At 49.6% G+C, this 24,443-nt stretch overlaps 1 protein-coding gene across 14 annotated transcripts in view; it reads left to right on the top strand.

Moving 5' to 3' along the window:
* RPH3AL (rabphilin 3A like (without C2 domains)) overlaps positions 1-24,443 on the top strand; it is a 139,320-nt gene that overhangs the window by 92,411 nt on the left and 22,466 nt on the right. For all 14 annotated transcript variants that reach the window (XM_070390276.1, XM_070390286.1, XM_070390287.1 and 11 more), the window contains one exon: positions 21,326-21,500. In XM_070390276.1, the coding sequence (XP_070246377.1) occupies positions 21,326-21,500 (175 nt within the window). The remainder of the gene's footprint in view (positions 1-21,325; positions 21,501-24,443) is intronic.

The raw sequence follows: 24,443 nt of genomic DNA, 5'->3' as shown, positions 1-24,443 counted from the left end.
CAGTTTCCAGGATGCAGTGTACGTGACAGGACGCAGGGAAGCCAGTTTCCAGGTGCAGGCAGATACATGCCCTGAAGTCAAAGCTCAGACAGGACGCGGCAGGCAGACAAGATCTGATGCTCAGCGTAAAGTAGTTTTAAAGTCAAGAACGGAGACGGGAGGGAGAAGTCTAAAGCCAGGCTTATGCTTTTGTTCCCTTTTTAATAACCTGGTATATTATTTATGTCTATATTTGGAAATTAATAATTTTATCTGACTAGGCCTAGGTCATTTTCATTGATTTTTGTCTAGGACAAACGTATTTGGGTCTAAGATTCAGGAAAGCTTTTCAATTATGTTTTTGCTTACTGCTTTGTTCTGAAACTCTTCTGCTTTCTTTTGGGGCGCACTTTTTAAAAATTTATTGTTTTTGCTTATTTGGCCCTGCTGGATGTTCATTGTGCATGCCGGGTCTTTAGTTGCAGCTTGTGGGATCTCGGAAGGCCCCCCCTGGGAGCACTGTTAATTTGATGAGTACATTTCACTCTCTGTCTTCTATATTCATCATTTTCAAGTTCTTTTTATTTTTCTCTTCATTCTGAAAAATCATAAAGCTTTTCATGTCGTTGATTCTTTGTTTTTGGTCTGAGTCTGATGGTTTCCTGTGTTTGGTCTTGGTGGTTGCACCTGTGCCTTCACCCCCTTTCTGATGCTGTGAGCTCTGCAGGCCCAGGGTTTACCTGAGGCAGCACCGCCACAGCCCCTCTCCTTTGTCTCGATTCTGCTCCTCCTCTGAGGCGCTTTCTCTCTGCTGGGACCTGGCCCTCTGGCCCTCAGAACTAGGGAGGACTTGGAAAACTAGCCAGTTGGTTTAGCTCTCCCCACCCTCCCACAACTGAGCTTTACTTTAAGAAAATATACCTTCCCAGATGCAACTCACCATTGCCAGCTCCTTCCCACTCCCACCTAGTTACTTTCTGGGAATCTGTGTCCCATCCATAAAGACAGAATTGGAGAAGGGAGGGCACCGGAAACTCACAGACATACTACACCAGGAAGGCCAGCTAGGGGCAGCCCTGATCCTGCACCCTGACCCCTGCCAAGCAGACAAAGGTGGGTGGACCGGTGTCTCCCATTTCATCCATCCCACTTGCCTGTCTTCAGAGGGGAGCCTGACTGTAGGTTGAGCATCAGATCGCTTCTGTGCTGATGTCTGCGTGCCCTTGATTCACTTGCTTTCTTGGGTGTGTTAGTGCAAGCTGGAGAAGGACTGCATGGGAGCTTCTAACATGACGTTGCAAGCCAGAAATTTATGTCATTGATTGTTTAGCCTCTAATCCAATTCATTAAAAAAAAAAAATGACTCACTCAAAATGGTAATCAGGGGGAAGTTAATTGGAATCCAGATTCCCCAGGAATCTAGAAACCATTCCTCCAGCCTCTAAAATGTCTGCCTTTGGAGTCAGAAGGCTTCTATGAGGATGCAGGCATGCTCAGAGGGGGATGAGCTAGAAAGGGGAGAAGAGCAATTTATAAGTAATGGGAAGCTGATTAGTACAATTAGAGCATTCCTCTCCACTCAGCGTCCATCCGTTCCGCTGTGCTTTCCCTGTGTCATTCCGCATCCTGATTATAACTCATCAGAGGCCGGGCTGCACCAACACTCACTGTGTTTCCCCGCAGTGCTTTGCATATAAAAGGTGCTCAGAAGGTTTGTTGATTGAAAGACATTTGCAAAAGAGGAAAGCGGACTCCGTGTTTGGAGCACCTTAGGACCCTTCCCCAGCAGGGTTTTCTGATTTCCCTGAATGAAGTCTTACCACAGATGACCCTGGCTGGGGTCCCACAGGGCCCCCTGATGCTAAGTCTGTATTCTCATCCTCTGGCCCCTCTCTCCTGCTTGTTGATTGACTAGAAGGAGGAACATGGCTTCACATGGTGGTTTTTCAATCGTCTTAACCCACCCAGCCTGGAGGGTGACCAGTAGACAGTTAAGGCCCTTGTGGGGGCGGGGGGCGGGGGTCCATCTTGGCACAAGCCTTCAGGAGGCTGGGAGGATCAGGGGCTTCCAGGCCCCCCGCCAGCGCCTGTGGGAAGCAGCCATGCCAGCCGAGCCCAGCAGCCTCGTGGCACCTGTCTCCCAGGCGGGCAGCCCGTGCTCACTACAGGCTGCCATCTGCTTCCCCACGCTGCTTCTCTTCTGGCCCTGCTGTTACTTGCAGTTTGGATTTTAGTTGCAAACAGCTTTGCCAGAGGGCCCCTCCCGAGGCCCGTGAGTGCGCTCAGGGGTGGGTGGCTGGTGCTGGGGCGAGCGGGGGCGGATGCCTGAGCGCCCCACCACCTGCGTCTGGCTCCCCCTGGGCTGCTGGCACCGTGGCCCCAGGGGACCCGGATGGCCACACTTCCTCAGTGTATTGGTCACCTCCCACATGCCTCGGCTCTGCCAAGCAGAACTGCTATCACTGCAGGTCCCTGGCCTCCCACGCAAGCAGAAGCAGCAGGAGGAGGACCCCCAATTTCCTCTTCCTCCTCTGGGGAGGCAGAGTGGTCTCCCACCTTCTCCCTGCTCCTTCTCAGGGTGCCTACCTGAGCCTGTGTCCACGCACAGGAGAAAGAACTCAGTGCTCTGAGAAGCTGTCTGATCCAAGAGGGAACGCACTTTCTCACTATTGCGCTCTAGTCTGCTGAGCCCAATGTCCTACCTGGGAGTCTAATCTGGTTCTGAGTAGCAACATGAACTCCATACCTACTACAGGCCGGTCAGTATCTCAGTTCATCTGATCATTGGACAGATGTATTCCTGATGTATTCACTGTTGTCCTCATGTGACAGATGGGGAGACTGAGGCTTAGAGAAAGTAGGTCATTTCCCCAAAGACACTAGGTAGTAATTAACAGAACCAGGAGTTGAAGCCGATGTTGTCGTTCAGTTGCTCAGTCATATCCGCGTTTTGCAACCCCATAAACTGTAGCATTCCAGACTTCCCTGTCCTTCCCTATTTCCCTGAGTTTGCTCAAACTCATGTCCATTGAGTCAGTGATACCATCCAACCATCTCATCCTCTGTTGCCCCCTTCTCCTCCTGCCCTCAGTCTTTCCCAGCATCTAGTGAGTCAGTTCTCCGCATGAGGTGGCCAAAGTATTGGAGCTTCAGCTTCAGCATCAGTCCTTCCAATGAATATTCAGGACTGATTTCCTTCAGGATTGACTGGTTTGATATCCTTGCTGTCCAAAGGACTCCCAAGAGTCTTCTCCAGCACCACAGTTCAAAAGCACCAATTCTTCAGTGCTCAGCCTGCTTTATGGTTCAACTCTCATATCCATTCATGACTACTAGAAAAACTATAGCTTTGACTATACAGATCTTTGTTGGCAAAGTAACGTCTCTGCTTTTTAATATGCTGTCTAGGTTTGTCATAGCTTTTCTTCCGAGGAGCAAGTGTCTTTTAATTTCGTGGCTGCCTCTAAAACTCCTTCTAACAACTCTACTGTCTATCCGTTCATTCACTCATTCATTCATACAGTAGTCATTGACTATTTACTATGTGCTAGGCACTGTTTTGGAGAAGGCAATGGCACCCCACTGCAGTACTCTTGCCTGGAAAATCCCATGGACGGAGGAGCCTGGTAGGCTGCAGTCCATGGGGTCACTAAGAGTCGGACACGACTGAGCGACTTCTTTTCATTTCATGCATTGGAGAAGGAAATGGCAACCCACTCCAGTATTCTTGCCTGGAGAATCCCAGGGAGGGTGGAGCCTGGTGGGCTGCCGTCTATGGGGTCGCACAGAGTCGGACATGACTGAAGCGACTTAGCAGCAGCAGCAGGCACTGTTTTAGGCCCTTGGAAAATAGTGATGAACAAATCAGCCAAACATCTCTGCCTTGGGTTTACATTTTAGCAGGGACCAGGGGAGGAGAGAAGGAACAGAAGACAAACATAACCAAAGTAATAGCTAAGCAACTTACATAGATATGTATATGTTAGAAAACAGGGCACAGAAATCAGGAGTGGGGTGTGTAGGAAAGGGAAGAGGTAGCTCTGTTGAAAGCAAACCAGCCGCCATGACACACCCATTAAGATGGCTAATGTGTGTTTGTTTGTTTTAAAATTTTATTTACTTATTTATTTGGCTGTGTCAGATCTTAGTTGTAACATGCAGGATCTAGTTTCCTGACCAGGGATTGAACTCAGGTCCACTGCATTGAGAGTGCAGAGTCTTAGCCACTGGACTGCCAGAGAAGTCCCAGGATAGCTAATGTTTAAAAGCAGGAAATAATAAGTGTTGGCAAGGATGTGGAGAAATTTGAAACCTTGTGCATTGATTGTGGGAAATTAAAATAGCGCAGCCATGGTGGAAAACAGTATGGTGGCTCCTCAAAAAATTAATGATCTAGCAATTCTGCTTCTAGATGTACATCCTAAAGAACTGAAAGCAGAGACTCAAACAGATGCTGTGCATCCCAGTAGCCTAAAGGTGGAAGCAACCCAAGCACCTACCGTGGGGTGGATAGATAAACAAAATGTGGCCTATGCCAATTATTATTCATATAATTGAGCCTTAGAAAGGGATGGAGTCCTAATACATGCTACAGCATGGAAGAACCTTGAAGATATTACGCTAATTGAAATAAGCTGGACACAAAAGAACACATATTGTAGTATTTCCATTTATTTGAGGTTTGTAGAATAGTCTCATTCATAGAGATAGAAAGTAGAAGGGTGGTTGCCAGATGGGTGGGGAGAAATGAGGAATTATTGCTTGGTAGACACAGTTTCAGTGTGGGAAGATAACAAAGGTCTGGAGATGGGACACACCACAGTACAGATACATGTGGTACCCCCGGAGTGTACACCGAAAAATAGTCAGAAAGGTAAATCTTATGTTATTGTATATTTTACTGTGGAAAAAACAGTGGTAGGGAGACTAGTTAGGGTGGGCTTCTTTGAGGAGGAGCTGCTGCTGCTGCTAAGTCGCTTCAGTCGTGTCCGACTCTGTGCGACCCCATAGACGGCGGCCCACCAGGCTCCCTCATCCCTGGGATTCTCCAGGCAAGAACACTGGAGTGGGTTGCCATTTGTTTGGGTGCCCGTTTGTTCCCAGAGCAACACGGAGCCAGCTCCCCACCTTCCACGTGGAGGGTCCTGGGGTCCCCTGAGGCAAGTGTGGGAGGGGTTGGTCCGCGGAGGCTCTTTGGCCTGGGGAGATGACATGGTCCAACAGGAAGCCTTCAGCCCATCAGGAACAGCACCAGCAGGTCCTAGCATTTGTCTGTCCCACCACTGGATGCCCCTCCCACTTAGCAACGCACGTGCTCTGCGGTCCGCAAGGGTGCGAACCCTGTGGCCTGTGTGACCACGGCTTCATTGTCCCTGTCCTCAGTTGATGTGGCACCATCCTGACACCAGAACCTGCTTGTCCTCTCCTCCTCTGTTGAGTCTGCATGACCTGGCTTACCCTGCTATGACACCCTCCTCTGCGTGGCCCTAGGGAGGGAGGTGAAAAGCTAGGGAGAAATCTGAATGTGGTCATTTTCTTGCATGGATCTGGATAGAAATTTCAATAATCAGATTTTCTGGCCCTTTTTTCAGATGCCAAACAATGTTGGCTGGCGTGATTTCCCCAGCCAGCTGTCTGATAGATGCGGACCGGGAAGTGAGGCTCCATTCTTTAGGAGCTATTTATTAAGCTCCTAGGCAGTGCCCAACCCTGAAATACACACCCATTCCCTCTCCTGAGGAAGTAACTCAAGACACGTGTCCTCCTGCAGGGCCAGAAAATTACTCTGTGAGAAACAGAAGCTGAAGAGAACCGGCCTTTGTTGGGGTCCTTGTCTGGGCCAGACGTGGGGCCCTGTGTCTTCACTCTTCCAGCTAAACGGAAGCCCTGGCACCTTGCGTGAAGGTCCAAGGCGGCAGAGCAGAGCAGAGCGTGCAGAGCCTGGGCTGACAGGCTTCTGCCACTGGACGGGCTTCCTCCTCCTGATTTTTACTGCCCTCAGGAGTCAGCCTTTCTATTCCAGGATGGCCCTTGGGCTGGAGGGAGACAGGGCAGGTGAATGGAGGTTTCCCCCTCAGTGGCCAACACAGTGATCCCCTCTGTCTGGGGGACCCCTGGGTCCCTGTCCTCCTCCTCCTTGCCCTGACTTTGTAAGTTGTTACACCCCAGCCTGAGCTAACACGCCCACAGCTGAAGCCCAGCCTGGCCCTGACTCTTATCTAACTACTTACATCCCTGAACCTGGTTACGAGTCCCAGTACTTGGTTGTTCTCTTGACCCTTGAACTTTGCCCACTGCTCTCCATCCCCCTCACCATCAACCAGAGTGTCATGTCATGGTCATGGACCCACTTCTAATGTTCCCTGTTTGCAAACTAAATCAGAGAGGTCTGTTTGGTAGGTGACCCGGCTGGTTCATCTCAGCGTTGCACCTGGCACCTCTTCCATGTCGTCTACGTGTGATGCTCAGCCTCACACCCCACCCCTACCTGTACAGCCTGGAGAAACCCTCACACCCACTCCCAGGGAAATGTGTCCAAGAATGCATATAGCAGCATCTGTTGTAATAGCCAAAAACTGGAAACCAGCTCAATGTCCTTTCATGGTGGAATAGGTATATTCCAAAGGATGAATTAAAAACCCAACAGGCTGGGACTTCCCTGGTGGTCCAGTGGTTAAGACTCCATGCTCCCTATGCAGGGGGCCCAGGTTCGATCCCTGGTCAGAGAACTAGTTCCCACATGCCAAAATGAAGCGTTTGGATGCCACAATTAAAAAAAAAAAATCCCGCATCCCACAATTAAAGATCCCACATGCTGCAACGAAGACCTGAAGTGAACTGAAAGTCACTCAGTCGTGTCCAACTCTTTGCAACCCCATGGACTATACAGTCCATGGAATTCTCTAGGCCAGAATACTGGAGTGGGTAGCTGTTCCCTTCTCCAGGGGATCTTCCCAACCCAGGGATCGAACCCAGGTCTCCAGCATTGTGGGCAGATTCTTTACCAGCTGAGCTACGCACAGCCAAAGAAAAAATAAATAAATAAATATTAGAAAGAAAAAACCCAATGAGCAAAGGAAAAAAACAAGTCGCTAAAGAATAAATACACAAATGACTCAAAAATATGTTGTTCAAAAACAGGTAACAGTAAATGTGTTACTTATAAATGCACAGTAAGGACTTCCCTGGCTGTTCAGTGGTTAAGAATCCACCTGCCAATGCCGGGAACACAGGTTCAATCCCTGGTCCTGGAAGATTCCACATGCAAAAGGGCATCTAAGCCCATACACCACAACTACTGAGCCCGCTTGCTGCAACTACTGAAGCCCGTGCACCTGGAGCCTGTGCTGTGCAGCAAGAGAACCCGCCACAGTGAGAAGCCTGCGCACTACCCGCAAGAGTGGGCCCTGCTTGCAGCAGCTAGAGAGAGCCTGCTCCTCGCAGTGAAGACCCAGTGCAGCCAAAAACAGATAAATAAAAAGAAATTTTACATAAGCAGTTTTTTAAAAATAGAAAAGCAAAAGATTGCTTCACACGAGATTCCAGATGGTGGTTACTTTTGGAAGGAACGCAGGGACGGCCTACAGGGCTTTCTCAGGTCCGGTCATATTTAATTTCCTAATGAGTTCACAGGTGTTTACTTGAATGTGGTTCTTTGAAACATACTGTGTTTTCATACACTTTGATGTGTATGGTAGATTTCACAGGCACACACCCAAAAGTTAATGAGAGATCACCAAAAATCAGACCCAAAACAGCTTGAATCAGTGATATGGAGAAAAGCCTTTAAAATCTCCCAGGATGCAGAGGGGGGAATAAAACAAAAAAACAAAGAGCTAAAAACAATAACAGAGACAATGAGGAATCTGGAAGACAGAGAAGGTGATGGAACCTCAGAATGATAGGTTTTCCCCAAGAAGGAACAAGACCGACTGGAAATGAAGCAGTAATCAAATCCATAACCGAGGAAGGTGTCTGTGATTTCAGACCACACACCCATGAAGACCCATGAGCCCTACTGTGTAGCGGTCAGCCCAGAAACTGTTTCATGTTGGCTTCAGAATCTGTTTCTGAGACTGTGTTTACATACCGGCATGTTTGTTGTTCTGGGAATTGAATCAAAATCATGGAGCTCCTCTGAAAAGACCTGGTTGAGTATAATTGGCCTGTCCAATTTTCTGATTCCAGCCCTATTCATTTCCCATGCACAGCCCACTCCATCTGGGAACAGAGGCTGGCTTTGGAGCCAAACACCACCGTGGCTCGCTTGCCCTCTCTCAGATCTGTGCTGGAACAGGGAAGATAGTTAAATATTTGGTATTCAAAGGGATTTCATGCTGCATGCAAATGAAGAGTAAAAGGAGGTGGGTGGACAATGTTGGCAAAGCAAATAATTAAGAACCGTTGTGGAAGGGACTGCCCTGGTGGTCCAGTGGTTAAGAATCCGCCTTGCAATGCAGGGGCCTCGGGTTCAATCCCTGGTCCTGGAAGATTTCACAGGGCACCTAAGCCAGTGTACCACAATGAAAGATTCTGCATGACACAGCTAAGATGGGTGCAGTCAAATAAATGTTAAGATCATGGCATCTGGTGCCATCACTTCATGGCAAATAGAAGGGAAAAAGTGGAAGCAGTGACAGATTGTATTTCCCTGGGCTCCAGAATCACTGTGGACAGTGATTGCAGCCATGAAATTCAAAGATGCTCGTTCCTTGGAAGAAAAGCTATGACAAACCTAGACAGCATATTAAAAAGCAGAGATATCACTTTGCCGACAGAGATCCATCTAGTCAAAGCTATGGTTTTTCCAGTAGTCATGTATGAATGTGAGAGTTGAACCATAAAGAACCCTGAGCACCAAAGAATTGATGTTTTCAAACTGTGGCACTGGAGAAGACTCTTGAGAGTCCCTTGAATTGTGGGGAGATCAAACTAGTCAGTCCTAAAGGAAACCAACCCCAAATATTCATTAGAAGGACTGATGCTGAAGCTCCAACACCTGATATGAAAACCAGACTCACTGGAAGAGATCCTGATGCTGGGAAAGACTGAGAGCAGGAGGAGAAGGGGGCGACAAAGGATGAGATGATTGGATGGCATCACTGGCTCAATGGACATGAATTTGAGCAAACTCTGGGAGATGGTGAAGGACAGGGGAGCCTGGCGTACTGCAGTCAAAGGGGACACAGAGTCGGACACGACTTAGCAGCTGAACAGAAACAACAAGAGCAGTGGTGAAAGCGTCATTCTTCCCTGTGGATTTGTTAAACTTGCAAGACCATCCTAGACCAAGGAGAACACAGTCTCTCTGGAACCAGAAAGAGAAGGAAGACAGGGGGCTCTGTTCTCAGTGACTTCTAGGGCCCTTTCCATGTTGCAGATCTGGGAGATGCAAAGGAGGGGGAGGGGAAGTGCCCCGGGGGCCGGGGGAGAGGGTGAGGCCAGAGCTGAAGGTTGGCCTGCCTGTCCCAGACATCCTCTCTGACTCCGGGGCACTTGCTCCACAACCATCACGAGCCCTTATTGGATGCCACCTCCCTCTGGAGCTGGCAAACGTTCCTCACCAGTAACTGTGCGGAAACCTCGCCTCCACAAGCCCCTCACCAGGGGTTAATGGCAGCCACGGCATTTCCTCTGGTTCTGAAATAATCTAACCAAGGTGTTTAAATTATCTGTCAAGAAAACAGATAGCACCCTCAGAATATGTCTTCTTGCTGCATTTTTTTTTCTTTTCCGCTAGGCTCACAATTACCTGCCACCCAGGCTGACCTGGTTGCTCAAAAACCCACTTGAAATGAAGGGGAAATTTGCTCAGGCCCTGGGGAGGGCTCCCACTCCAGGGCTGAGCAAGGAGCTGCTCACGTGGGTGGGGAGGTAGAAGAAGGGGCAGGTGTGTGCTCTCTGGCTTTGCTGGAGCTTAATTTCTCTGGGTGAGGCTCAGGCCTGGCCCCTGTAGGCAGAGCCTGAAAGGCAACTAACAACACTCAGGAGGGTGAGGTTGTACTTTCCTGGCAGGAGGAGCTTGTTCACTCTGACTGGGGGCCTAGGGTGGGTGGGGGGCTGGTGGGGACTTTCTCACTGGCTCACCAGCACCCACATATATGCACATACACACACATACACACACACCCCTGATATGTTTTAAGGCGTTAATCTTTAAATTGCAAATATGCAAATACTCCTGGGAGAGGCCTCCCTTAACTCTCCCCTACACCTCAGTTGTTCGTTGGCACTGTATTTGGCTGCACCCGGTCTTAGTCGTGGCATGTGGGATCTAGTTCCCTGACCAGGCATCCAACCCAGGGCCCCTGCATTGGGAGTGCAGAGTCCTAGCCACCGGACCACCAGGAAAGTCCCTGGAGCTTATTTTAATTCGTCTGTTGGTCAAATGAACTAGACTTTTGAGCCATTTTTTAGGCAGATTGGACGCATCTCTGTTTTCAATTTTTGCCAATAGGATTCACACACTTTTGGGGGATGAGAAGCATAGCCCTCTTCTGATCATAGAGGCAGGAGGCGATGTCATCCTCGGCACATTGAATGGCAGTGATGCCGTTTCCGTGGGCTGCCTCTGGTTATACACGTGTAACATGGGCTTGCAACCTGATCCTGCCCCTCACTCCTCAGCCGAAATAAACCTACACAGTCACATCCATGCTACAGTCCACACATGACATATAAATGCCGAGTCACCATCCCGCTTGAATAGGGTAGCAATAAAGGTAGTTATTTGGGCTTCCCAAGTGGCTCAGTGGTAAAGTATCCACCTGCCAATGCAGGAGTCACAGGAGACATGGGTTTGATCCCTGGGTCAGGAAGATCCCCTGGAGAAGGAAATGGCAACCCACTCCAGCATTCTTGCCTGGAGAATCCCATGGACAGAGGAGCCTGGCAGGCTACAGTCCGCAGGGTTGGAAAGAGTTGGATACAACTTAACAACTAAACGACAAAGCTAGCTGTAAAGTCGGGTGGTCTTAACCTGGTTTGACTGGGCAGACAGCGTTTCTGGCGTAAAATAATACTGAAAACACACGCGCACATTACCTTAGCACATCTCGTGTGCCTTGCTCGATATCAGCTTGTCGCCCTCAGCAGTAACCATGGCTTTCCAAAATCAGCTTATCATCACTGAAACCTGGTCAGAGGGCGCTGCCCAGCAGTCTTGAGAGCAGCCTGTCTTCCAACTAATAGCATGGTGCCCCAGGCCCTTCCTGTTTTCCAAGGGATCCAGTTCTCCCTGCCTTTATGCTGGGAAGCCCTGAAGAGAAGTGAAAGTCACTCAGTCCAACTCTTTGCAACCCCATGGACTATACAGCCCATGGGATTCTCTAGGCCAGAATACTGGAGTGGGGAGCCTTTCCCTTCTCTAGGGGATCTTCCCAACCCAGGGATCAAACCCAGGTCTACCACATTGCAGGCAGATTCTATACTAATTGAGCCACAAAGGAAGCCTAAGAATACTGGAGTGGGTAGCCTATCCCTTCTCCAGCAGATCTTCATGATTCAGGAATCGAAACAACATCTTCATTGCAGCCAGATTCTTTACCAACTGAGGCTATCAGGGAAGCCCTGCTGCTGCTGCTGCTAAGTCACTTCAGTCGTGTCCGACTCTGTGCGACCCCATAGACGGCAGCTCACCAGGCTCCGCCGTCCCTGGGATTCTCCAAGCAAGAAAGAATACTGGAGTGGGTTGCCGTTTTCAGGGAAGCCCTGGTTCCCTTTAAAACGCTGCCCAGGGTTTTCTCATTGTCAGAATTCTGACTCCTGGAGGTGAGGTGGGGGCAGTGACATTGGAGAGGGAGCTTGTCTTTCTGCAGGGGTATAAAGGTCAGTGTTGAGAACTCATACTGGTATTTTCAAACTAACCATAACTTGACAAAGCCTTCCCATCTTGCTCCGCTACAAAAAATTTTAATTACTGCTTTCCTTTTCTATCAGCTTTTCTCCCTTAAGCACATCCAGATTCAATATACCAGCCATAGAGTGTTCTGACTCCCCATGTGTCCACCTGCCAAGCAGCCCAGGGATTTAATAACATTGACATCCAATTACCAATCTGTTACACGTCAATTTAAATCAAAGTAATACCTGCCTGTGCTTTTTTAAAAATTCAGTTGTGCTGACGGGCTTATGCTGGAGAAAGGCAGGGCCAGATAGTCACCTCCCTCACCCAGCCCATCACATACAGACCACTTGCGTTAGTTCACGTACTGGCTCCTGCCATGACTTTTTACACAAAATACTGTTGTTGTTCTTTTATTTTTATTTTTTAACATTCTCCTTTTATTTATTTATTTATTTTTCTTGTGGCCAAGCCGCACAGCTTGTGGGATCTTCCCCAACTAGGGGATCGAACCAGTGCCTTCTGTATTGGGATCACGGAGCCTGCACCATCAGGGAAGCCCCCACATTTTGATAATTTATGATACCTGGACCATCCAAAGGAAAATGTTCCTAGTACCATGATCAAATGATTTCTTTTTAACTCTTCATGTCTTAACACCATGTCACATTTTGAGTTACTAAATATTTGGACCATGACTTTCTGGTATGATTTTTAGTTTTTCCTGAAGTTTTTTTATTAACCTTTTTTCTCACTGATAAAAGAATAATGAAACTCTGTGTCTTTTTATGCAGCTTCTTGACTTTACCTTCCCTTTTCCTGTCAGAAACCCCGCCAGACCCTTTTCCAGCTCCAGCCTGTGCTACTTACTGAGAGCTGTCTTCAAGGCATTTCCCTTTGACTCACTTCCTAAGTTGAAGATACTGTTCCAGGATTTTATCTTCCTCTTTCTTGTTTTTCCCCTTGTGTTTTGCTGGAGCCCATCCTGAAGTACCCCAGTTCGATTCCTGGGTCGGGAAGATCCGCTGGAGAAGGGATGGGCTACCCACTCCAGTATTCTTGGGCTTCCCTTGTGGCTCAGCTGGTAAAGAATCCACCTGCTATACCGGAGACCTGGGTTCAATCCCTGGGTTGGGAAGATCCCCTGGAGAAGGGAAAGGCTACCCACTCCAGTATTCTGCCCTGGAGAATTCTGTGGACTATACAGTCCATGGAGTCGAAAAGAGTCAGACACGACTGAGTGACTTTCACTTTCATCCTGAAGTAACTTCTTAAAAAGGGAGTGTGCACAGGAAAACTGGAGTCCTCAAAACTCTAACAACGTCTCTCCTGTTCTTTTGTTTGGTTGATATTCGACTGGTAGAATTCTAGATGCATAATCTTTAAGCATCCAGTGGCATCAATGATCCGATCAATGGCATCCGATGATAAGTCTGATGCCACTCTAATTCTGGTTTCCTTGTAGGAGACCTTTTTTTTTTTTTTCTTTCTGGAAGCTTTGGTGATCTTATTTGAAATTTATAACTAAATGATTTTATGAGTATGTGGGCAGAGGAGGCTGGCAGGCTACATTCCATAGGATCACAAAGAGTCAGACACAACTGAAATGACTTAGCATGCATGACTATTTTACTTTTCATTTTTTCCTGCCATATATTCAATTATAAAGCTTTTTTAGTTTTTTTAATTAATTAATTTATTTTCAGCCATGCTGGGTCTTCGCTGCTGTCCACAGGCTTTCTCTAGTTGCAGCAAGTGGGGGCTGCTCCTTAGTTGTAGTGCTTTGGCTTCTCATTGCGCTGGCTTCTCTAGGACATTAATCATGATGTTATGTGGCAACCTAGATGGGAGGGGAGAGTTTGGGAGGAGAATGGATACATGTTTATGTATGACTGAGTCCCTTTGCTGTCCATCTGAAATTATCACAACATTGTTAATTGACTGTACTCCAATATAAAATGGGCTTCCCCTGTGGCTTAGCTGGTAAAGAATCCACCTGCAATGCGGGAGACCTGGGTTCAATCCCTGGGTTGGGAAGATCCCCTGGAGAAGGGAAAGGCTACCCACTCCAGTATTCTGGCCTGGAGAATGCCATGGACTGCATAGTCCGTGGGGTCGCAAAGAATCAGACACGACTGAGCAACTTTCACTTTCAATATAAAATAAAAAGTTAAAAAATTCCATCACGAGAGCCCCACCTTTATGACCTCATCTGAACCCAGTTACCTCCCAAAGGTCCTCATCTTTAAATATCATCACTTTGGAGGTTATGGCTTCAACTTGTGAATTTGGGGATAGGGCACAGTTCAGCCCATAGCACCCTCTAAGATTCCGTGCGTCTCATAAGTAACCTGAGTTATTAAAGCCTTGAAATTTGGACACCCGTTCAGGAGTCTCAGCTGATGTGTGTCTGTTAGGCATCTTGCGTGTGATAGCATTCCCGACAGTGTGTGAGCACTGCGGTGAGAGGCCTCCACGGTGCTGTGGAAGCTTCTGGATAAAAGGAGTTTCCTAAAGGCTGGATTTCATTATCCCAGCCCAGGGAAGGAGGAAGGATCTACTTGTAAAAAGGTCTGGAAGCATGAGACAGCTTAGTGTGGTCCGGGAGTAGGCCTGGCTGTGTCGGCTGTCTCTCTGTGGGGGAGAGAGGAGGCTGGAAACTGGGCTGGGGATGAAGGGGATGCTGAGGTCTGGGGTCTTACTGGCCTTGCTGTAGAGTCTAGGTTGCCTTTTAGAGCTCCCGAGAGGTCAGCGCTGTGTGTGTGTGTGTCTGTGTGTGTGTGTTTTCGTTCAGGTAATGGGATAGGGACGGTGTGTGTGTGTGTGTGTGTTTAGGCAATGGGGTAGGGAGAATGTGTATGTGTGTGCACACACGCGTGTGTGCGTGCATGTTTTTGTTCAGGTAATAGGGTAGGCAGGGCTGTACTGTCTCCCTGCCAGGGTGGGTTGACCCTTTGAGAGCCATCCAATAATGGGCCATTTCATGTGGCTTTTCAAGACTGGAGCTTGTTAAGCAAACAGAACATGGTCTTCCCTGAAGGCAGAGTCCCACGCTCTGTCCCCTGGGGACAGTTCCTTTGCTTTGCTTTCTTGGTTTGTTCATTCAGTCCCTCAGTCAGCACAGGCTCCCTGCTGGGTCCAGGGAATGGGGCGGGGGTGTGATGGTTCCAGCACAGCCCGCTCTAGAACAGCCCGAGCTCCTGAGCTGGATGAAGGGCTATGGCAGCAGAGGCGCCCTGATTCTGCACAGAATGTCCCAGAAGGCTCCCATGGCAAATTGTCCCTGCCTCTTGGAGCTGAGGATGAAGGACGCTCCAGGTGGAAGGAACGGCATGTCAAAGGCCACAGACGGTCCCCCTGCTCCGATCCATGGGGTGACGGGCAGAGTGTGGACACCTCACCTGAGTTCACATAGGCGCACTCTTGAGTTGCTTGGGAGGTGGAGAGAGGCAGTAACACCGGGAAGGCAGAGCAGTGGACAGGGTCAGAGGTTGTAGGCCGCCTTGCCCTCTCATCTTCTCCCAGGCCTGCCCTCCTGTCCAACAGGGTCTGTCAATTACCACCTTCTCCAGCCAGAGCCCTTTAGGAAATGCCGATGATGAGCGATTGTTATCCTGGTGATTAAAATTCCCTGGGAACAGCTTGGCTAATATCCACCAGTATCTGCAGTCAGCTTGGCCGTGAGCTGAAATCGGAATGAACGCCTCGAAGAAGAGCTCAGAACGCTAAGCAGTGCGTGGGGCGGATTTAAGGCGGAGGCCACCCACCCCTACCCCGACTTCCTGCAAGTGCCATGGGGGCTGTGTGGGTCTTTCCTCATTAAATGGCATTTCCAAGGCTGGGTGTTTTGCTGCCTTTATCACAGTGAATGACACGTGAGGAACAGAGCAGGATTCTGCAGAATCTCATGGCTTCTCTAGAAAGCAAAGGCTTGCCCCATCTGTGGCCCGAGACCTGGTGGTCGGGGGTTAATTTCCATGGAGCGCTCTTCCCAGCACTGTTCTTGGGGAGGGGGTCAAATGTTGATGCTTGACTGTGGGTGATGGGCTTGGATGCACAGAGCAGAAATCACCTGATGAAAAGCTACTTCGGTGTGTTTTGCAGGGGGCGGGCGGGGCGGGGCAGTGAGGAAAGAGAAAGTGTGAGGACAGGCATGGGCTGGTGTGGGGGGAGGGGAGATGGCTGATCAGAACTGGGATCCCCCACCCCTTACCAGTCCAGCTCTCCCATGCAGAAGGCATTTTCCAAAACCCGGACAGTGTCTTGAATGCACCTGTACATCATGTGCCCCGCATACCAGGTGATGCACCGGTGTGCTCTCATCTGACCACCCCTCCTCTACCTACCCCCACCCCGCCTCCCGCCTGGGGGAATCAGAAAGTGCTGCTCCTCTAGCTGGTCCAGGATCCTCAGCCAGTCTGTCTGATCTCTGCCCATCTCGGTAGTATCCAGCCTTCCACTGGGACTGCAGCAGAAACAGACAGACTGAAGCCCAGTGAACTGAACTCACCTGCCCACTAGACCCCAGGGAGGCACTGCAGGCCTGGCAGACTGGTAGGGCCATGGCCCCTGCTGAACATAAATATTGGGGTGAATTGTATGAAATTGGCAAGGGTTTTTATAGGTCAAAAATAGTTGAGTACAAAAAAAAAATAGGTTGAATATCAACAGTTTCATGCAATTCAATCTAATATTTTTGGATCCTATGCTCTTTATCCTGTTTTCCAAAAGAGTTTGACTGATGAGTGTTTTTTAAGTGGGTGATAGGGTAGACTGTTGTAACAGGAAGTGAGGCTGATGGTGTGGGGCCTGCTGGCTGTGATGTGCCAGGGCAGGCAGGGGCAGCTGGGGCTGTGGGTCGCCCTGGTACTCGAGGAAAGAATGGGAGCACGTGGCTGCCTTGTGCCCTGGAGGTCACGAGTCAGGAAGGTGCACCGGCACATCCTGCTAGGCACTCCCTGTTTATTCCTCTTAAATACGAAGTGGCAAATCCACTTGATTAATTACAAGAACTTGGATGAAACCCTCAGGCCACTTCCCCAGGAAGGCGCCAGACCTTATGGATTGGGACAAGCTCCAGCGAGCAACCCATACCTGCCAGTTCAGTCGTTCAGCCAGTGTTTGTGGAGCACCTACTGTGTATCAGATGTGTTCTAGGAGCTTGAAGATCAACAGTGAGCAGAGGTGCCCTGGGCCGCCCCACTGAGTGGTAGACTTTAGTGGGAGAGACAGATAAAAATAAAGGACCAGCCAAGGGACTTACCTGGCTGTCCAATGGTTAAGACTCTGTGCTTCCAGTGCAGGAGGCACAGGTTTGATCCCTGATCGGGGATCAAACTAAGATTCCCACATGCCTTGTGGTATAGACAAAATGTTAAATAAAAAAATAAAGGACTTGCCAAAAGGTGGAAGCAGCCCAGTGTCCGGTGATGGATGAGTGGATAAAGAAAATGTGATATATACATAAAACAATATTATTCAGCCTCAGAAATGAAGGAAGTCCCATACTGATGAACCCTGAGGGCGTTATGCTCAGTGAAATAAGCCAAATACTGTATGTACTTCAAAAAGACAAATACCGTATGATTCCACTTAATTCCTAGAAAGTAGAACAGTGGTCACCTTGCCCAGAGGGAGAAGGGAATGGGGACTTGTTTCATGGGTAAAGTTTTAGTTTTACAAGATAGAAAGAGTTTTGGAGATGAGCTACCCAACAGTGTGAATGTCCTTAACTTACTGAACTGTATACTTAGAAATGGTTTAGAGGGTAAATTTACACCATAGCATGGGGTCCTGCCCCACTGGGGAACTGACTTTTCTTCCTGGAGAGCAGGCTGACAATACGTGTCATCTTAATGAACACACATCCTTTGACCCAGCAGTTCATCTCCTGGGAATACTTCCTCAGGCAGTAGCTGAAGCCTGTCTCTTGATGGGTGTGTCAGGGCACTGGTTGCAGTGCTGTTCAGAAGCGGGAAAAATAGGAAACAATTTAAACATTCATCAGTGGTGGGGTGGAGGATGATTTCATTAAGTTTAATAAATCCAAACCATAGTTTGATGTAGAGACCATTACAGTATTAACACAGAACAACTGCTATGATAAATAGTTAAGTATCATAGAATAGCATCTACATGATTTATTCTCCCAAAAAAGGAAGGAAGGAGTGGGGAGGAGACTGAATTGGGTATATGCCCAGGGAATGGTGTAAGAGGATTCACAGCCCAGTGTTAAGCAGGGCTCTGTCTGTGTGGCTGTCTTCATTATGCTCTCTTGTTATCGTCCTAATTTTGCACATGCTGTGCTGTGTTTAGTCGATAAGTCATGTCCGACTCTCTGCAACCCCATGGACTGTAGCCTGCCAGGTTCCTCTGTCCATGGGGATTCTCTGGGCAAGAATTGGAGTGGATTGCCATGCCATTTTCCAGGGGATCTTCCCAACCCAGGGATAGGACCCAGGTCTCCCTCATTGAAGGCAGACTCTTTACCAGCTGAGCTACCAGTGATTGAGTGAGTGAAAGTCACGTAGTCATGTCTGACTCTGCAACCCCATGAACTATGCAGTCCATGGAATTCTCCAGGCCAGAATCCTGGAGTGGGTAGCCTTTCCCTTCTCCAGGGGACCTTCCCAATCCAGGGATCGAAGCCAGGTCTCCCGCATTGCAGGTGGATTCTTTACCAGCTGAGCCACAAGGGAAGCCCAAGAATACTGGGGTGGGTAGCCTATCCTTTCTGCAGCAGATCTTCCTGTCCCAGGAATCAAACAGGGGTCTCCTGCATTGCAGGAGGATTCTTTACCAATTGAGCTATGAGAGAAGATGCTAATTTTGCATGCTCTGTATGTATTTCTCAGGAATAATATAAATAAAAAAAGACAAAGCAGCAACCATGGCTGTTTAGGGAGGCAGTGCAATGCGGGTCCTACACCTGCCCAGACCCCACCAGTCACAGAGGGTTTGCCCCACTCGGCCTCCCTGAGGCTCACACATGTGGAGGCAATAGGTTGGGTGCCAGGGGAGGGCAGGCAATGCCAGCTCTGTTGGATGCCCTCCCAGGCTTCTGCTTAGCAGAGGGAGGCCAGGTAAGCCCCTCGCCAGCTTCCCCATGGCCTTTTGGGCTTGGCCACCTGGTCTCAGGAGCCACGCAGCAGCTCTGCAGGAAGAGGGTGGCCTTGACAGTGACTGCTTGTCTTTATCTCCTCTCCCTCTATGGCACTTCCCTGCCCTCTAAGCGTCCAGACCTCTGGGGTCCACGATGCTGATGAGTGACCTACTGAGGATTTATCACTCACAACCACAGTTTAGAGAGCCCCTACTGCACATCTTTAGACTGTTGAGACTCTAGGACCTCTGGTGTGAAGTAGAGGCCAACAGAATGGTGAAGTGGTGTTGGGCAAGTTGCTTAACTTGTCCAAACCTCAGTTTTCTCATCTGGAAAATGGGGATAATAATAGAGTGTCCTAAAGGAACCGTTATCACTGGACACCTCTGGGAATGGGGGAGGAGACACTTTGATTTCACACTTTGTGAATTTTAGATCTTGTGCATACATTACTGGTTCAAAGAAATAAATACGTATTGTAGGAGGGCTGAGAGAGGATCAGAAGGAGTTTTCTAAGGTGGCTCCATGAAGCATTCATCCCACTAGATGGGTTCTGTATTATTCAAGTGCAGTGTTAGTCGCTCAGTTACATCTCACTCTCTGTGACCCCCTGGACTGCAGCCCACCAGGCTCCTCCGTCCATGGGATTTTCTAGACAAACATACTGGAGTGGGTTGCCATTTCCTTCTCCTGGGGATCTTCCTGACCCAGGGATTGAACCCCAGTCTCCTGCATTTCAGGCGTATTCTTTGCCATCTGAGCCACCAGGGAACAGAACATAACATTATTATGTTATTCAAGAGCCACACCCCAAAACAGGCCCTCCTGCACAGGAAAGCTGGAAGGGAGGGCTGAGTGACTCGTGACTGGGACAGGGTTTGGACTCCGAGGTCCTGTGTCTGTCACTCTGGAGCATAAGGAGGTGACTGCCATCTACTTGGAAAAATAGGCACACGTCAATCCACGAGTGAACGGCAAGTGCTGTACCGGGAAGTGCGACAGTCAAGGTTTTGGAGACCCATCACTAGGACTGAGTTTCTGAAGGAAAACTCGCTGGGTAGCTTCCACGTGAGAAGCACTGTGTCTCCTTTTGTCCTGTTGGAGATCATTGTGTTAAAGGCTCTGAGAAGTCCTGCAGTAACAGCTTGGTTTACTTGAGTACTTCCCACTGTACAGTATGTGGTTCATGATCAGGGACTCGTCTTTATTTTGTTGTGTTTTTTTTTTTTTGGCCCAGCCCCTGCTAACACCCCACAGAAGCAGGGTGGTGCAGAGGGTCAGGGAGTGGGAAACGCTGTCGTCCAGAGAATGAGGGCAGACTCTGGTCTTCTTTTTTTTTTTTTAATTACTATTATTTATTTTTGACTGCGCCAGGTTAACAACGCTGTGAACGGGCTTTCTCTAGTTATGGCGCGCGGGGGCTCCTCCCCAGTTCCAGGGCTCGGGCTTCTCCTTGCGGTGGCTTCTCTTGTGGAGCACAGGCTCCAGGTGTGCAGGCTCAGTAGTTACGGCGAGTGGGCTTAGTTGTCCCACGGCATGTGGGATCTTACTGGACCAGGGATCGAACCCATGTCCCCTGCACTGGCACGCGGATTCTTAACCACTGGACCACCAGGGAAGTCCTGGTCTTCTGATGAGAAGTTGTCCCTCTTGATCCCCTGGTTGCACGTTCGTCAGATGAGAGGAGGAGGGTGACCGTGAGGGTTGTGGGCACCATGTCTATCGAGTGGCTGCTCTGTGCCCGGCCCCGGGTTGTGGGGATTTACATTCACACGTGAGCCTGACCCTCTTGGCCGCCCTGGGAGCCAGCACTGCTCCTGCCTCCCACCTACCGAAGATGAAACTGGGAGTCGGGGGGGAGGGGGGGGCGGTCAATGCATCCAGATCTCCAGGCTACGGGGCAACAGATCCAGGATTCAAACCCAGCACGGCTGCTCTGACCCCCGCACCAAGGTTCCTCTTCTCGGAAAAGGTCACGGCCTTCTTTCACACATTCCTACTCTTCTTACAAATACCCTGAAGGCATTTCCTTCATCAGGAAAGAGATTATGGAGCACTTGAAGCAGATGTTAAGGGTTCTGGGACCTCACTGCAGTCTCTGCTCTGAATTCTAATCTGTGGCTCGCTCTGAGCTCCGGCCAGTCTGTGCCCTGCACAGGGATGACCGCCTCCCAGGAAGCTCTCCAAAACCACAGCCAATACCAGGCTGTGGCCAGCCCGGCTCTTCCTCCCGCCTCTTGTGTCCCTGCCCAGAAATCTCGAGGGGAAGGGGCTGGCAGGAGGGAGGCAATGGCTTCAAGCGCACCATCTGGGAGGGAGGGCTGGCTCGGGGGTAGGGGGCGCATGGCACAGGAAAGGGTGCTCTGTATCCTGTGCTCTGAGCCGATGTCTCCCCCTACCAGGTCTGGAAGAGGTCGGGGGCCTGGTTCTACAAAGGGATCCCCAAGTTCATCCTGCCCCTGAAGATCCCCGGCCAGGCCGATCACCCCTCCTTCCGACCATTGCCCGTGGAGCCAGCAGAGCAAGAGCCCAGAAGCACTGAGACCAGCCGCGTCTATACCTGGGCCCGAGGGAGAGGTAAGGTCCCCATCACCCCCTCTCCTGGGACAGCAGCCAACATTCGGCTCATCAACCAGCCGAGCGCTGCCTCGGGTGCCAGGCAGTGCCCACCACACCCCCATGCAGCTCACACTGGTCTGCATCCCTGTCTGTGCCCTCAGCTCTATCTGCACCACGTGGGCAGCTGGACCTTAGCAGGGTGCTTGCTTCCAGTTGGGAGGGGCCCCAGCGGGCCGTGTCACAACCAAGCACGAATTTGGGGGCAGGGCTGCTGTGAACAGCGCTGTGGATGTGTGAAGAAATGTGATGTCAGTTGAGGTTTCTTGCAAAGGATGAAAATGCATCTTTCTAAGGCAGATGTGTACCATCTCTTCTCATCACTTGTCTTATGTCTCAGAGAAAGGGGTGCCTGGCTTCCCTGGTCCTGAAACGCAAAGAGCTAGCGTGCCAGGGCCCTTGGTGTTTGTGGTGGCCTGATGAGGGTGTGCCCTAAGAGGCCACCATCAGAAGGGGAATGGCCACCATCGTGGGTCATGACGACAGTGCCAGGCATGGTGGATGGCTCTCTACTCCTTGCATGATGTTTTAGTGTTTGCAATTTTATTTTCAAAGCTCCTGGTCTCACAACAGGTTCCAGAAGTGGACAGGGCAGCTATTTTGTAGCCCTATTTTATAGATGAGTAGCCGAGGCCCAGAGAAGGGGAGGGATTGTCTCAGTTGGGTGTGGCAAAGTTGGGAAGGAAAGGTGAGGTCCTGCCCTTTGGGCTCTGGCTCCTTGTGCCTGGAGGTGCCCGAGTTCTAGCCCAAGACTCAGGGTCTGAGGTCCTACAGGAGACACGGTAACCAGAGGGATGAGGGATTATCCTGACCTTGGGGGCGATGGACCCAAGTTAGTGGATGTGGCAGCTGCTTTTGAGTGGCTCTCGAACATCTCTGTCTTTGAATTATGACGTGGCATTTGTCTTCATGTCGTTTGGACTTTGATTGTCTTGTTACAAAAGTAAGGCATGTTTATTATACAATTTTGAGAGTTGTCAAATAGTATAATTTACAAGGTAAAAATCCCCTGGAGGTCAGCCTTTCCAGACATAATCAGCATTAACAGCTCAGCCTCTGTTCTCCAGACATTTTTTTATCAGTATCACTTGGTTTTTTGCAGCCTGCCCTCCTGGCTAATTCTCCTGGACTCTGTTTGCATTTTTAATTCCCATGAGTTGGCCTTCCCTGCCATCACTGCCCACTGCTGCCACAGATGAGTCCTGATGGGGACCACGGCGAGTGCAGGTGGGGCCTGGGCAGGCAGGGGACAGTGGGCAGGCAGAGAGGAGTTCCTTTTCCACCCTCAGCGCTGGGGCTTTCTCCTGCCCCAGCCCAGGCGGGTGTGTCTGTATGACCAAGAAAAGAGACATGGCTGTGGAGAGTGCAGGCCTGGAATGTTGCTTCCCCTAGATTGAGGAGGAGAGGCCCTGAGACCTTGCCCCAAAGGGGACTCTCTGCCCTGTCTGCTCCAGCCCTGGTGTGGCACATACGTGCACATGTGCACACACACACAAACACACACATCCCTGGAGAAGGGCAAGACCTTCTCTTGTCTTCTCCTCAGCCACACAGACACACAGATGGCCTTTTAATTATGTGGGCGAGGAGGCCAGCAGCCCACACACTTGGATCTGGCATCCCTTATTAACTGAGTTTGCAGCAAAGCCAGGCCAGGCAACGTGGAGGTCACCCCTCTACTCCAGTATGAACTTGGTCTCCCTCCGCAGACCAGGTAAGAAACCCCCCAGGCTCCCAGACCGTAAGCGTATAGGAAAGCGGCCACCTGCAGCCCCATCGTCAGTGATGCTGGGTGCCAGGCAGCGGGCTAGGACCGAGCTGCAGGCTGTGGTCCAGATTGGAGCCTGTCTGCTAAGCCTGGCCTTCGTAGCACCCAGGCTTCCCTGCCCTTCACCATCTCCCAGAGTATGCTCAGGTTCATGTCCATTGAGTCCATCCAGCTGTCTCATCCTCTGTCGATCCCTTCTCCTTTTGCCCTCAAACTTTCCCAGCATCAGGGTCTTTGGCTCTTCCCATCAGATGGCCAAAGTACTGGAGCTTCAGCTTCAGTAACAGTCCTTCCAATGAATATTTGGGATTGCTTTCCTTTAGGATTGACTAGTTTGATCTCCTTGCTATCTAAGGGACTCTCAAGAGTCTTCTCCAGCACCACAGTTTGAAAACATCAATTCTTTGGAGACACTTGGAGGCAGTGAAAACCACCTTGGCCACCTGAGGCAGCCCTCTTCCGGGGCTCTTGTGTCTGGGGTCCCCAAAGACAGCATCCCCTCCCGCCCCAGTCCCTGCTCCCTGATGTGGAGGTGACACCAGCTCCCTCTCTCTGACCCTCCCTCCCTAACACTCTCTCCCCTCTGTCTGTCTGTCTCTCTGCTTTGGGACTGGTGCACTTATGTCTCCCCGACCCCAGTGCACTTCACTTGGAGGAGAAAGGGGAATCGATAGACAGAAGCCATGAACTTTGCAATCCACAGAGCAATCAAGTGAAATGTATTGATGTTTCTGAGGCAGCTTCCTTTTCTTCCTCCTTCAAATTTTCTTTGTTAATTTTTAAATACATGAGCAGACCTGATATATTTTTAACAAGTGTAAACAATTCAAAAGTCGATGAAAAATTAAAATCTGTTCTGCCTGCCATCATCTCCAAACCCCTTTCTCCCTGTCCCTACCAGCATATACTTGCTATAGGGTTATTTTTTGTTTTGTTTTTAACAACAAAAATAGGCTCTTACCCATAACTCTGCAAGCTGGTTTTTTTCTCACTTAAAAGAATATCATGGGCATCCCTCCAGGTCAATAGATATAGATTTTACTGTATCCTTTTTAATGGCTGAATAAAATCCTATCATATTATATATTGTGATTTAATTATTCACCTATTGATGGGCATTCAGATGATTTCTGGCT

Source organism: Bos mutus, chromosome 19, assembly GCF_027580195.1.
Source record: "Bos mutus isolate GX-2022 chromosome 19, NWIPB_WYAK_1.1, whole genome shotgun sequence".
Lineage (NCBI taxonomy): Eukaryota > Metazoa > Chordata > Mammalia > Artiodactyla > Bovidae > Bos > Bos mutus.
Note: the sequence above shows the minus strand (reverse complement) of the source record. Positions and strands in the feature narration are given on the sequence as shown.